A 16,121-nucleotide genomic window follows, 5' to 3' on the forward strand; every position below is an offset into this window, starting at 1 on the left:
GCCATTCTGCAACCATTTCTGTGATGTTTGTACAAAAGCTTAGCCGCCTATTACTTCATTGGATAGGGAGCCCAACACCCATGTGCCTTCATTAGCCATGCACAATCAGTTTCTTATCAGTGCATTTATGCACTGTCTTTGCCAACAGAGCATCTTTTTTTGTGCGAAAATATGAAAACACCAAACTTCGGTATTTCTACTTAAATTGTAGCTCTTACTCTGGTGGTATAACACAGATTGAAGGGCGTTACTCCCCGCTTACCATGATTATTATTGCTGACTAATTCAGTAAGAGCAGAAATATAGGCTAATACCACTATCCACCACTTTAAGGGTATTTACTTGCATAGCATGTATGTCTATTAACATTACGCCTGAAGCACATAGAAGACTAAGAGAATTCTGCATACATGTCTAATAGATTTGGGTGACTCCCAGCTTCACTAGTGTTGCTGCAGAAATAAAATTTCACTTGGCATTTAGCACCAGGAAAATCTTTGATTAATCTAGCCCCTCTGTTCGGAAACTCCACCTCCCACAGAAATCCACACGCCTAAGGCATACATTATAAGGATACTTAAATATAAGCAATGTTTGTTAAATAACTTTTATACTTTAAAATAAAGTTGTCAGGTTGTTAGAAACACAGACTTAACTTGCGTATCACTAAATGATTTTGCTTGGCTAAGTTCAACTTAGATGCAAACAATTTTCACTTAGTACATAAATATCTTGCACTCACAAACAAACCAGTGTATGCACGGATCACCCATGGGAGGGCATTACAATAAAGGTTTGAGAAATGGCATAATGAGACAGGAAATAAGAGAATGTTCTTGACATGCAAGGAGACATCTGACTGCGTTTCAGAGACATTTCTGTTTTGTTCTGCAGAGAGCGCAGTGGTGGCCTCTAGGCATGCATGGCTTTTTGCCAACAGCGCACCTGTGGCGATGTCCTCTGGCAGAGCCCTCTTGCTTTCCGGTGGGTTCACAGATAGTTGGTTGGGGTCTCTATGGCTATACTAATTTGGAGAATGCAAGAAAAGCAATGTTAATGTTAGGACCTTTTCTATATTCCAACTTTTCACTAAAATTGTCCCCGCGTAGGAGTGCATTCAAGTATCAGTGGCAGGAGCTGTGGTATGAAATGTAATCTTAATTTTTGTCTTCTCTTCCCTTCAAGGCTACAGACACATCCATCTGCTGAACAGGAATGGAGATCAGTACCCGGCTGCCACCCTATTTGTGCACACAATGCTTTTGGACTCATGAGAGAGCTTCAAGCCAACCAACTTGGCCATTTCTGCTACAGACCAGAAGAAAACAAAGACATGAACACCTGTTCTTTTTTTCTGTGAACTCTTCGGATTTTCGTCACACCATAATCTCCTACTGTAAAATGTATTTTAATTAATTGTTTTAGCTTTTTTATCCTTAATGATCTTTTTATGGGTATTTTTATACAAGTACTGTAAATGTTTTAGTACATTTTACCTTCTTATGGGTTTAAGTTAGTGGAAGAGACTGGAGATAAAAAGTGAGAAGTCATGTCTGAGGCAAAGTCATGGCTACCAGTGTCAGAGACTTTATAAATGGGGAACTAAACAAGCACAGCTATTACACCAGCTCACACTGATGTATTACATCAGAGGTGTCTGACCCGGAAGAAGTTGAACCAGATGTTCAGTGAGTATTCGGTCATCAGTGTGTTGTATATAGCAGTGACCTGTAGCCACTGCAGTCTTTTGTATCCACCTCTCTCACTTAAGTTTCCTCAGCAGCTTTCATTTTGGCTCCTGAATCCCAGACTACATGATAGTAGGGCAAGTTGCATTGTCTGTGGCACACCTGATAGTGAAGGACGCATGTGTTGCAGTTTATTCTGATAGAAATGTGTATATAACAAACAAAGTGGGAAGGCACTACGCAATTTAATGAACATTTTTAATGAAAATATATACTGACATGCTTTTATTATTTTTAAGTAATTATTAATAGGGACTGCATTAGAGCGCCGATACAGTCCATGTTACGCAAACAGATTCTGTTTTAATGAATGAGAAGTGCGTTGAACTTGTATGAAGGACTGTTGTGGATTTCCCAGTGAAAACTGCTGGCCCACTTCTTTGTCTCGGGGCCAGCATGGCGTACCAAGACAACCTGTAGCAATGAATGCAAGCATATAAGACTATTCTCTCTGCAGTTTCAGATATATCCATTGTTTATGATCGTGCAACATGTATAGCTCTAAAATGGTTTACATCAGCCTCGGCTACCACAAAGCCGAACAAAGATACTGGCTATATGTGTGGCGAGCGTAGTAAATCAGTTATTTAAATGTGCAATTTATGAATATGCTTGCTCACAGGTTAAAGGTTCCTTTTATGCTATGGTCATCTCACTTTTTTCTAGGCAATGCTGGAAAAGCTTCTAAAATGTTAACTGTGCCAAACTAGGATATGCAGTGTTACTTGCCTACCTGTCTATCTGGCCTTTTCTTTTTCCGCTCTAACTCTCCTTGATCACCTGTCCGTCTGCCAATCTCATGATTACCCGCTTTCTCTCTAAAATAATTTGTCTTTACATTTATTGTTTATAGTTCCATCTCTGTCTTTGTTTTTGCTTTTCAGTTGTTGCACCTAGTATCTTTAACCTTTTATCTTTTATCGAGCAAAAGATCTCTGTGTCCATCCATAACCTGCATAATCCAAGATTTCAGCATGGCTTCAACTGAAGTTGTTGTTCTGAATTTGGCTATTAAATATCAAGATGTTATTTACATAGAAGCTACGGTTTTGTGATGCTTAGAAGTGTCTGACAATCATTTTATAGTTTTCCAAAGTAGGAACTGACATTTTTAGCTGTCTTTACAGATGCATAATCTATAGCATCCTGAAATTTATGTAGGCACCATTAATAATAGTAATCTTCTTTGGCATCATTTTTTGTAACATATAGAATTGGATAACATTATGTCTGTCTCAGATATTCTATTTTTATAAGTTAATGTTTACATGGGACTAACGTGAAGCCGCCTTACAGACTGTTAAACAAATCAGTGTTTGTGAGACTGTCTATTGACTGAGCAGTCATTGCTTTCTTGTCCTAAATTTAGTAATAAAATGTGATGATGCTGAACAGAAACAATTATGCGTCGTATGCATAATGTAATCTTTATTTCTCTGTAATGTGTGCGTTCTTGCATGGTTGCATTCACAATTCTTAAGATTGAGGGTGGACGGTGTTGTTTGACTGATGTGAATCAAATGACTGCCTAATAGGCCCCTGTAAAACCCTTGAGAACCTGGCCGAAAGAATATATATTTGTAGGGTCAGAACATTATGCAACTCTGAGAAAGTCTAATACTTGGGAAGAATGTACTGTGACCACTCCCATCTATGCAGCACATATAACTACTACAATAGGGTTACTAAGGTGTCAATTGCTGATAAGTGCAGATATGCTGACAGATGTGGCATCCCATTGGAACCTGAAGCAGGGCCTAGATTGATAGGTTTTAAGAAAATAATGGGCTTTTTGCGTATCGAGGAGATGATTTCTGAAAATTAGGTACCGGCTGGAGCATAAATAAGGAAGTCATTTTTAGCCGTTTGCTAATTGCACAGTTGCAAATGTGTGAGCCAAATCCAGCAGATGACCCTAGAAAAAGGAAAACATTGAGAACCTGGAAACCTTTGGAAATTTGACTTATCAAAATATAGAACCAAACATGACTAGGATAACAAGTCAATCAATCAATCAAATAAGCTTTATTCGATTTTAGTCATTTAAAATCACAAAAGCAGGCATCAAAGTTAAAAACATTTAAACACTTAAAATAATTTTTTTTTAAATGTTGTTATTTTCCTCACAGGAACTCATTTTCCGTAAAGAGGGCTCAGAATTATTAACTCGGATTTTTGTTGGTGAGGAGGAAATTTTACACATTGTGTATAGCTTGCGAAACCATCAATCACAATTTACTTAATTTGAGTTACTAATAACAATTAACCACTAACGCACTTCCTAGCTCTAAGTACACTTTTAAAAAGCTGACCATTGCACTAACGCTGTAAAAGCTATCTAATTGTTGCAAATATAAGAAAGCTGGTCGACATTGCCTCCATCGCCTGCCTTCAGAAGAGGCAGGATCCATCTTGCTCTTTCTTTTGCATATAATTTACAGAAAAGGACCACGTGCATTGTAGATTGTGGGGATAGGTTATCACAGGGGCAGCAACATAACTCTCTTGACAAGTCATTTCTATTTGGGTAGCTAATTAATCGATACAAAATCCCAAATCTAAAACGCGGTAGCACATATCTGTCATAACCATTTAGACAACATAATAAATAAGGTTGAATTTCATAAGTTATTAAAAATCAATTGGTGCTGTACAACTGTTTGCTTATTAATTTCCCAGACAAGTCTGTTTTCCTCCAGGTGGTTCAAACATATTTTTTTAAACTCTGTCCTATTGATAGAATTAATTGACTCAGGACAATTATAATACTCGGGATGATCAAGATCACACATACATTTTTTTATATAATTTAACCAGGGGATCTTGGTCGCATAGTCCAGCTTCATTGAGTCCTTTCTTATTTCTTGGTTCATACCCGTACTAGTCGAGGTCCAAATCCTGTGCCAAAGTAACACTGGCTGAGCTTTGATGATATCTGTAATATACGGAATACCCAGCTCACTATGGCAGTTTTATACAGAAGTGCCACTAGGTACAGCTAAAATAAAATTTAAAAGACGCATTCTCAACACACTGGATAGAGTTAGCATCATAGTAACCCCACACTCCCGCCCCAAAAATGGAGATACTCACACATTTTGCTTTATATATTTTAAGGAGTATCTCGGGGGGCCTTTTTCCTAATTTTTTAGCAAAGTTGGCCACCCCTGCGTTGATTTCATAAAGAGAAGACTCCTACATTTGACAGCCTCTCGCCAGGAACCAGTGCAGTCGAGGAAGATCCCCAAATATGTGAACGTTTTAGTGATGTCTATCCTACTATCCCCATGGGGTAGGATAGTACATTTCTGTCTCCATTTGCCGCAGCTCATAACGTAAGTTTTTTTGGAATTTAAATTTCAACCAGATTTTTCATAAAGGTTGTATAGGAAGCAAGGGCTCTCTGTAGGCCCAACTGTGTACGAGCCATCAGAATCGCTTTGTCTACATAGAGACGGGAAACAATCAGGCGTTTTTTAATATACGGTGGAACACTCGCCCTTGCCAACATCACTTGTTCCAGGTTGTTACTTTAGAGAGTAAACAAGAATGGTGCAAGGACGCAGCCCTGTCTGACCCCCCTCTCTACTTTAAACTACGCTGTAACTTCCCCCTTGGTTCCATATCGAACCCTGGCAGGTGCCCCACTGTATAATTGTCTCAGAAACTGTACCAGCAGTGGGTCCACCTCTAATTCCATCAGGTTATCCCACAATTTACAGTGGATGACACAATCGAAAGCGGCTGTGAGGTCTACGAATGCTAGATAACATTTCCCTTGCTTCGCCTGAGTATATCTTCATGTTAAAATGCTAAGATTCAAAACCTGCTCTGTAGTTCCTAAGCCCTGCCTAAAACCATACTGAACATCCGTTAAAACATTTGATTCCTCAGGCCAGCTTTGATGTCGATTTAAAACTATCCTGCCTGCCACCTTTATCAATGAGTCTAGTAAAGAGATAGGGCGGTAACACGCAGGACTTTCCCGGTCCCCCTTCTTAAAAATAGGAACTATTATAGACTCGGCCCAAGTTTTAATAAAACCCTTTGCACAGCATGCTTGAAGGACCCTTGTTATTAACGGCGCCCAGAGCAAAAGATTAGACTTAAATAAATCAATGGGGACCCCGTCCGGCCCCGGAGCATTTCCACTCTTGCTGGCATTTATGGCCCCTATCACTTCCTCATGTGTGAATTGTAAGTTAATCGGTGGGGAGACCGGAGGACATCCCTCTTGTTGATTAGATGGGGAACTGTCCCTATCAATATCTCCCTGTGAGCTATACACACTTGAGAAAAAATCGACCCATTTCTGCTCCTCTATTGCCACCACCATTGATGGGTTATTTACTTCCCCCAAAAAAGGTGCATTCACTGCTTCCCAAAAGGAAGCACTATCTTTCCTTAGGGAAGCTTCGTGTAGGCTGACCCATGCATTTACCTTTAGCTCCCTTCTTCTACTCCGTGCTTGATTGTACTCCTTCCTGCACGCTCTGATTTCCTCCTTATTCCTCACACTTTTATGGAGGGCCTTCTTTAAATTTGTGTAGGGTTTGGTGCAATTAGAGTCAAACCAGCCCTGACTGCGAGTTTGTGTGCCTTTTTTTTCCGCCCTTAACAAGTTTTGAATAAGTTTAGTGAATTCAGAAAATGCTGCTAATGTATCTTCATATGTAGTGGTTTCCCTCAGACATGCTAAAATTGGATTGTAGGCCTCAGTTACAATTTGTTTAACTCAACATTATTACAACTAGACCATCGAAGAGAATAACCATTTAATTTTCCCAGCGTTATGTTCTGAGTCCATGCTATTTGCTGGTTAAGTTGTCGTTCTGAGGCTGTTGAGAGTATAATGTTAATACTTGATGGTAGCGGGTCACTTAGTCCATTTTTATGGATTTTGTAGTTGAAATGAGGGATGCATAGCAATTGGGGCTAATTATAAAATATTTTGTCGATTCAAGCCCCCTGCCAATAAAAGTATGCTCAAAATCCACAGTAGGGCAGCTTAAACAGTTAGCGAAACCGAGGTCATGCGAGAATAAAATCTCATTTAAGAAATCACCCCGGTCTGAGTGCAAAAAGTAATTCAAAGGATCATTATCTTCTAGGGTTAGACCACAATTGCCAACCCCACCTAGGGGGCACAGACCGACATTAAAATCCCTTCCCCATATGATGATCACATCATGATCGTTAATTTCCTTTAATTTAACGAGGTCTTGATTAAGTGTCTTTTAAATTACCCCAAAATGCTCTTTTGGTGCATTATTGTAGAAGTTAATATGGGCCAAAATACACTTATTATCTATATATAGCAGAACTATTTGGTAGTAGATTTCAGATTTTAACAACTCTATCTTCAGTGCCTTTACCAGATTAGAAACATATGTACCGATTCCTCCCTTGGGTCTCCCATTCATTGAGTGGACTGCAAGGGTATGAAATATCTTGTAACCATTTATGTGAATTTCGTCCACCACCCAAGTTTCTTGGAGACACAAGACAGCAAATTTCTCTATGAAATCCCCCCAAACAGGATTATTCAGTTTGTTTTGCAAAACCTGCCACATTCCAAAAAGGTACTCCTAGTGTGGCACTATTTTGTAATACTGGTTTCCCATCCAACTCAGGGTGTTTTGTCGATTCCAACGTGACCTGTACGACGTGACCTGTACGACTTCACTACAGTTACTTTCCCCAAGCTGTATACGTCTTTCACTAAAAGTATGCCTTAACCCTGATGCCAAATGTACTGATGTAGGAAATACTAGTGGATCAGTGGTAAATAAAGTAACCTCCTCATTCAAACGAGAGTCCGAGGAAGCCTGTTTGTGAGACCCTCTTCTTATCATGCTATTTTTAGATTGACTAGTTAGTCAGTAGATGTCATCCAACGTCTGTAGGGTCATACATCTGTTTGAAACCTCTAAATTAAAGGTAGGACCAACAGACCTATTTGTGATTTGATAGTTTTCACTATATCTGGTACTGTGCATAGACTGACCTTGTGTAAGTGGATAATTATCGTTGTACCCTTTGATATGCTGGGGTTGATAGAAAAAAAATAAGGAAAGCACAAAATAAGGGAAGCACGTTTATACAGTTATCAAATGTTTTTCCCTGTGTTCTGCAGAATATTTCCCTTACTAGGAGTGGAGATCCAAAGGTGAGAACAACACAATCTCCTTGTAATATCTTACTACTAGGGCCAATCCATTGTATTCTCTTGATCATCTTGAGTTCTTTAAAGGTAGCATTTGCCAGCCCTGTTCTATTTCCCAGCCAATGTGTGGCTTTATTCCACAGTGAGACCCTGGTTTCATCTTCCCCCCCGGTCAAGAGGAACAACATTAGCTAAAATCACGATATATGGTGTAGTAGTGGGGGGGTAGATTTGAGTTAAATGATCTCATTGTACTTTCTGAGGAAGAAAAGGATTGGAGCTCTCATCGTTGGTTCACTCACAATTCTCTCACCAAAAACTCTTCTATCTCCCTCTATCCCCGGATTTGTAGGCCTCTCACCCTTGTTCCTTATTCTGTTATACAGGTTGGCTGATACTTTTTCACTAGGCTCTGTTTTGTTGCCTGTGTTAATACCTTCGGACTTTGATGTAACAATAGAAGGCACATCCTTCATGGGTATACTGTGAGGTTTAGTGGAGGCCATTATTGGCTCATGATTTTGTATACTGCCCTTGAAGTTACCCTGGTTCTGATTTTTATGTAATATCTCCATGCTTTCCTCAATTTTGTCTAGCCTTCTTAAAATGGTGTCCATAGACTATTTTACATATTTTGTTAAATCACCAATGGAATTAAGCACACCCCCTATATCGCTGCAAGGAACCTTACTGGTTCTTTTTTACGTGGAGTATTCTCCGTATTTGCACAGGACTGGATTTTACTCTTTATTTTCCTTCCCAGCAGTTTTTTAGAATTTTTTATTGGCATACTTTATACTGGCGGATTAATGTGCGTAATGCACGTAGTTATCTCCGGATTTAGAACTGCCAGAGGGTTACAAGGTCTTTTAGAGGGTGGTAAAGTTTCCGACTCTGCATCACTAATTGAAATATTGTTGGAAAGGATCTGAACACATCTATTTTTTGGTAATGTGTCCACCCTAATCCCTGTCTAATCCACCCCCTTTTCGGCTGACTTTGCTGCCTTATGAGTTTTATCCCTTATTTTTCAAGACTTGTCAAAAAGCTATTTGTGAACTCAATCACAACCTGAAGAATGTTCAAAGCAGGCTGGACTAGATCAAAACCTTCACAACGGAACAGGGGCATGACTAGGAAGCCCTTATAGAGAGATTAGTGGCACTGGAGTCCCAACATATCTTCCTCATTGACTAACTGGAGGATACTGAAAACTGATCTAGGCAGATCAATGTCAGGATTTGTGGTGTCAACACTGAGGTTCATAATTTCAAACTAGAGTCCTATGTTAAAGCAACTTTTATGCCATATCCTCTAAAAATTATAGCATGTAGCTCGAGCTTGACAGGACACATAGGGTCTTTTCTGCATACCAGATGAAACAGAATGTTTGAGGCATGTGAGCTGTAGATCACATGCTGTGCATAGCCCGCCATCTAGTGTTGGGTCCGGATGTTTGCACTTGGATTTTGTTCGAAAAGTCTTTTCCTGTCACGAGGTAGGTGACTCCTCCTTTTGATGATAGTGCGCATGGGCATCGATTCCATTGTTATGTTTTTTTACGCCATCAGGTTTGGATGTGTATTACTGCGCTCCAGTTCGGCATAGTTTCTCGGACCCCTTCGACGCGCAATCCACTACCCAAATGGTATTATCGATCGGGGTTCCCATTCTTCGCGCATCGTCTCAATTCAAAACAACTTCAGTCGGAAAACTCGTGACGGGTCGTCGGGCCTACCCGCGTAGACAGCGCCTGCAGTCGATGGAACGGACTCCTTTCAAGTTCTGCCCCGGGTGCCGTGCTAAGTTTCTACGCACCGACTTGCACGAAGTGTGGAAGCTCTGCCTGTCCCCAGAACACAACGAGAAAACAGCGGCGCATGCTGATCGTTTTGATCAAAGAAGACGCTTTGCGACCATCGGGCTCGACGTCACAAGATGCAACACTAGAGAGGCTCCACACCGGATATGTTTGGCGAAGATTCCGACACAGAACATCACACTCAAGGAGCCGAGGAAGAAGAGTGCCATGTCTTCATTTCCTATGCCGACTCCGACATGGAAAAGGAGGAGCTGGTTACTCTGGGTTAGGGTACCGTGAGTAAAGATACCCCCTTGCCCCCCCTCCAGACAAAGAAAAAGGCTCCGGTCACTCCTCTGCCTTTGGGCCAAGTGGCACAGACAAAAAGTTTCAGATGCCCAGCCCTCGGGCCTGTCTTCCGTAACTCAAAGACAAGACTTCCGGCTCAGGCTCGAGCCGCCCTCATATCAGTGCCGAACCGACACTTTCGGCACCAAAACCGAAATCAAAACATCTGGTAACAATTCCACCACTACTGCAGAATCCCCCTTCTGCACCAAAAGGCTTGGAGCTGAAACCTTTGATGCCAAAACCGGCGAGGAAGGAAAAAGACACTCCATTGAAAGAGCCTAGTCCCGAAGCTCCACCTTCAGATCTGAAGCAGAAAAAACTGGTTATACGCCCCGATACAGGACATTTCCATGCCACCCTTCCAAAGAAACGTAAAATTGACCAGCCAGAGGATTACCACATTCCTCTCAAAAGGAAAAGTGTGGGTACTAGCCCTTCTCCCCCTTACATTCCACCTCCTCCTACTGACCCCAATTTACATATTACACACTCAAATTCACCACCACTATCACCTGACCCACAGGATGGGGGGATGGGGATGAGGATCAGCATAGGCCACAGGACACTGACCCTTGGGAGGATTATCATACTGACCCCAATACAGATAGTGACTCTGATCTGTATCCGTCTAGACCCTCCCCACCTGATGATAACATTGGATATATTGAGCCTCTTAACAGGGCTGCTCAATATCATGGGGTGGAGCTCTATAAAGAGACGCTAGAAGAGGATTTCCTCTTTGAGATCCTTACTTCCTCTCAAAGAACCACTCATACATTGCCAATGCTTAAAGGCATGTTAAAACATACAGATGACATATTTAAAGATCCTGTGAGGGCAAGAATGATTACATCAAAATAAAGTGGTTCTGTGGACCAACCCTAAATTTGTACCAAAAGTAAGTTCTGCAGAACAACTATTTGTCGCTTTTGCTCCACCACATAAAGGCAATCCAATATCAAAGTCAGGCATTGCACGGTGGATAGTCAACTGCATTCACATATGCTATACAAAATCAAAAAGAACTTTATCAATTCCCCCTAGAGCACACTCCACTCACAAACTAGGGGCTTCTATGGCATTTCTAGGAAATATACCCAAAGATGATATCTGCAAAGCTGCAACATGGTCTTCACCTCACACATTCACAAAACACTATTGTGTAGATGTGTTAGCAAGACAGCAAGCTAGTGTGGGCCAAGCAGTTTACGTACACTATTTCAAACCACTGCAACAGCTACAGGTTAGCCACTGCTTTGGGAGGTAACTGCTTTGTAGTCTATGCACAGCATGTGATCTACAGCTCACATGCCTCGAACGGAAAATGCTTCTTACCCAGTATGCATCTGTCGCCTCCCTGGGTACCTATACCTGTTGCAGTCACATCCTAATTAGATACATACACATATGGTCCTCTCTTACTAACTCCATCAACACCCTCTGCGGCAAACAATCTAACAATAGAGTTGATGCCGATGTGCACTATCACCGAAAGGAGGCACCTACCTCATGTCTGAAAAAGACTTCTTCGAACAAAAACAAAGTGTCAACATCCGGACCCACTAGATGGTGGGCTATGCACAGGATGTGACTCTACAGCTCTACATGCCAAGAACAGATGCATACTGGGTAAGTAGCATTTTCCTTACTTCCAGATGCGGTTACCATGGTAGATTTCTTTAGGCTAAAGAAGAGAGTTATGACTAGGACAGGGGAAAAATGTGATTCATTTTTTGAGACGACTCGATAACTGTTCTAGGACTTCTCATCCATGACCCTCATCAGCTGTAAAGGAGTTATAGATGCAACAATGACCCTATGCCAAAGGTCAATAGCCTACAGGTGGGGATAATCTGTGAAATCCATATTTACCTTTGATGAGAAAGCAAACATTGCTCATCATCCAGGAAAGGCCCAGAGAATCCTGTGCCTCACTCACCCACCTGGAACTGGCATTGAGGGAAATGGCAATCAAGAGGACTCTGCAAGAGCAGGAAGATAGAGAAGATCAGTGAAAAATGCTAGAAAAGACAAAGGTTAGAGAAGAAGGCGTGCCCAGCTACTTCTGAAAATGACTAATCACTGTGAAAAGAAATTTAGAAGATATTCAAAATGCATTGGCGAACTTTGGTCTCCAGGAGGCACCACAGCACGCCATAGATCAGACTCCAATATCTTGACTGTTGACTCCATGGATGGGCTGGCTGATGGGGCCGGATTCCCCCAGGCGCAAGACCTTCAGTTTTCCTCCCTGCAGCATAAATCTGTCATTACCAGGGCCCCTTTTAGGAGTACCTCACTCTGGTGGGCCAGACAAAGGTCCCACCTAGTGTGGTTTACAGGATGCTGCCCAGCCACTTGAAGTACACTACAGGCCTCCTGTGGAGACTTCATGTCTTGGTTTCATTAAGTATGTTTTTAGGTCAAAGCCTGCCAGACAGCGCAGCTGTTTGCTAAAGACATCTATGGGAGATTCAGAAAGCTTCCCTGAGAATCCATTCAACCTGTTGCTTACCATTGGCTTTGTGGTTTACAAATCACAATTTCTGGCTTTCTATTTGCTGTTTTTTTTTTTTGTTTTAAGCTGTCCCGAGGGAGTTTGCCCCTCCCCAGGAGCAAATTCTTTTCACACTACCTTTTCCATGAATGATCCTATCTGTAACCAGGCCTATAAAATCTTGTTCCTATCTTGCCACAATTGCTGTGCATTTGAAAGACAGAGGTCAAATGTCAGTCTCTGTCTCCCGAGGGAGCTTGGTGTTTACTTTTCTTTCTCTGACTTCAAAGTAAGAGGATTTATGTGACAATCTTGCTGGATACTGAGGGAACTAAAGTTTTTTTTCTAGCATACAACATTTAAATGAACTGTGCAAGTATTTGTAAACTGTATAGTTGTATTAGTACATCTGTATGTCTGTGCAAATCTAATGGTAATTTCAATTGAAAAATGTGTTGTCTCTAATGGCAGTATGCTAGCACGCATACTCCACTCTAAGCCACTCTACTCTGCTCTGAACCGCTCCATACCACTACACTTTACTCCACTCTAAGCCACTCCACTCTATGCCACTTAGTTCTACAACACTTCACTTTATGCCTCTCTACTCTGCAATGCAACACTCTACTCTATGCCACTCTACTCTACACCACTGCACTCTAAACCACTCCAGTCTGGGCCACTTCACCCTACTCTGCACGATTCCACTCTATGCGACACTGCACTGTGCGCCTCTGTATTCAATGCCAATACACTACACCAATGCACTCTACTGTACCACTCAACTCTATGCCCCTGCACTCTATGCCAATCCACTGTATGCCAATCTAATGTACTGTGCACCACTGCACTCTATTCCACTTTACTCTGCGCCATTACACTCTACGCCACTGCACTCTACCCTGTATCACTCCACCATACTCTGAAATAATCTATTCCATGGCACTATACTCTACGACTCTCTACTCCACTTTGCAACACTCCACTCTATGGCACTCTGCTCTAAGCCACTGTATTCTACTCTTCACCACTGTACTCTACACCAATACTCTCTATGCCACTCTACTCTACGCTGCTGCACGCTATGCCAGTGCACTCTACGCCACTCTACACTGCTGCACTCTGTGATACTCTACTGAGCAACTCTGCCCTCTATGCCAGTCTACTCTACTACTGCAGTCTATGCCACTGCACTCTACGCCACTCTACTCTCCATCACTTCACTCTATGCCACTGCACTCTGCAGCAATCCACTCTACGCCACTGCATTCTATGCAACTGCACTCTGCACCACTCTACTCCAATGTGCTCTCTGCCACTATACTCTACACCACTCTACTGTACACCAGTGTACTCTACTTCACTGCACTCTGACACTCTTACTCTGCACCACTGCACTTTACGACACTGCACTCTACTGTGCACCACTCTAATTTATGCAACTGCATTCTACCACATTGCATTGTACGCGGCTGAATTTTATGCACTTGCACTGTAACTATTGCACTCTATGCTACTATACTCTCAAACACTAGTGTATGCCACTGCACTCTACTGTGCTGCACTCTACACCACTGCACTCTACTGTGCACCCCTGCACTGTACTCTGCTCCACTGCACCCTACGCCACTCTACACTGATGCACTCTGACATTACTCTGCAACACTGCAGTCTATGCGACTGAACTCTATGCCACTCTACTCTGCACGGCTGCATTCTATGCCACTGTAATCTACGCCACTCTACATCAGTCCATTCTATGCCACTGCACTCTGCAGCACTCCACTCTGTGCTGTTGTGTGTTGATTTAGATACAGTATATAGGTTTCCCGATTTATGCCCTTATACAGGCACAATTCACATTGCCCGTATTTAGGCATAGAAATTCAACCCTTATTTATGCATTATCCATGCTAACCAAATACATCCATCCCACCATGTCACAACGAGTTCTTGGAAAACCAGACTCTTCAGCCTTTAGGACTTCCCCTTGCATGGATTATTGATTTCTCCAAGAACTCATTTATTATGCATGAACATCTATTCCTTAGGGGTTCATTCATGATGTTCCTCTGCCCGACTTTTACGTGAATTACTGGCATTCCTAAACACCTTCAAGGTATAAATATACCTTCACATGCCATGGCAAAAAACGGCCCGGCTACACAGCTCGACGCGCCTCGCCAGGGCAAGTTCTGAAGGAATTCGAGTCCCCGCCTGACGCACTGACCAGACGATGCGATCCTCCTTGCAGAGAATCCAGCTGCAGTGTTTCTGATTACCCTTGCGGGGTGTTAGAGATTGAGACCCGGAAAGAGATTCCAGCCTCTCTCATTCTAAGGTATGGAGCAGACTAGAACCTAGAGGGACTTTTGTCAAAACTTGGCAACACCAGTCCTAACTATAGCTAAACTAGACTATAGAAAAACAGCACCTACTTCTTACCTCGTACTACACTTCAGTTCACTGGGGAAGGACTAGCTAGAAGCACCAGATGAGTATTCACATTTAAGCCTGTGTTATTTATGTATGTATTTTTATAAATATATGTCACAGCTACAAACCATGCTATTGCAGTATTATTTTATCTTACTGCTAACGCTGTACGAATTATACTTCGCAATCTGTTTTACGATTGTAGCAGTTCATGTCTCTTGCATGAGAAATAAGACTGTTCAATAACCCCTTTTTATTGAAACGCCCGTCTACCTATTTCTGTGGAAACAAAGCATGCACGATTGACTGAGTGAAACTGTTATCTATTGTTTCCACGATTCTGAGACTGTTCCGATTCCAAGGGAAACAAAGTTGTCATGTTTATGCGGTTGTCAGAAACGAATTCCTTCTTCATTCGAGAAGTTTCTAGTGACCTCTGAGTTAGCTGGCACACACAAGTAATTAAGTTTAATATACTCAATAGAGGCATACTGACCTCAGTCCTATCCCACAACCATAGTGTATATTATTCCAATGGTTAGAGCCTATCAGGAATATAGGAACTACACTACATGGCGCCCAACGGTTTGGTAAGGCACTAATTTAATTCTAGATTCTGAAGTAACTCAGTCGTGCTTTTCTCAGAGACTCCTACTCATAAACCTCCATTAGACGTCTGGAGTGGGTAGGGATAATATCCGCCATAGCTGAGTATGACGAAAATCCTATGTATTAGCTGTTTGGTTTGTTCAACTTTGAAGGATACAGTGTTCCAAAATATTGTGCACCTTATCTTTGTTCCTTGAAACTTGTACTGCAGTTTTCATTAAACAATGTCACAAAACGGGGATAATAATACTGTGACCGGTGAGGCTGCGACTGACCCAGCTTTTAATCAAACAGGTTTTAATGAAACCGATGTAGATGCAATTCCTATCCATCCAAATTTAAGAAAATCCATCACTCTAAAACTTTTAAAACATGGCCTAAGACCAAGCAGTGGTAGAGCAGTTTTTGTGATAGAGGCCAATGAATCTCACCAGACCGAGGTATTCTACTCATGGATAGTATTCCCTGAATAACATCCAGTAACAAAAATGTTTCACTTCTACAAAGAAGACG

General features: G+C 41.8%; 1 protein-coding gene across 2 annotated transcripts in view; it reads left to right on the top strand.

Moving 5' to 3' along the window:
• Window positions 1-3,146, top strand: part of PLCD1 (phospholipase C delta 1) — a 298,909-nt gene extending 295,763 nt beyond the window's left edge. For both annotated transcript variants that reach the window (XM_078665274.1, XM_078665273.1), the window contains exon 15: window positions 1,186-3,146. In XM_078665274.1, the coding sequence (XP_078521400.1) occupies window positions 1,186-1,274 (89 nt within the window). In that variant the 3' untranslated portion in view covers window positions 1,275-3,146. The remainder of the gene's footprint in view (window positions 1-1,185) is intronic.
• Window positions 3,147-16,121: the final 12,975 nt, after the last annotated feature.

Source organism: Lissotriton helveticus, chromosome 10 (assembly GCF_964261635.1).
Source record: "Lissotriton helveticus chromosome 10, aLisHel1.1, whole genome shotgun sequence".
NCBI lineage: Eukaryota > Metazoa > Chordata > Amphibia > Caudata > Salamandridae > Lissotriton > Lissotriton helveticus.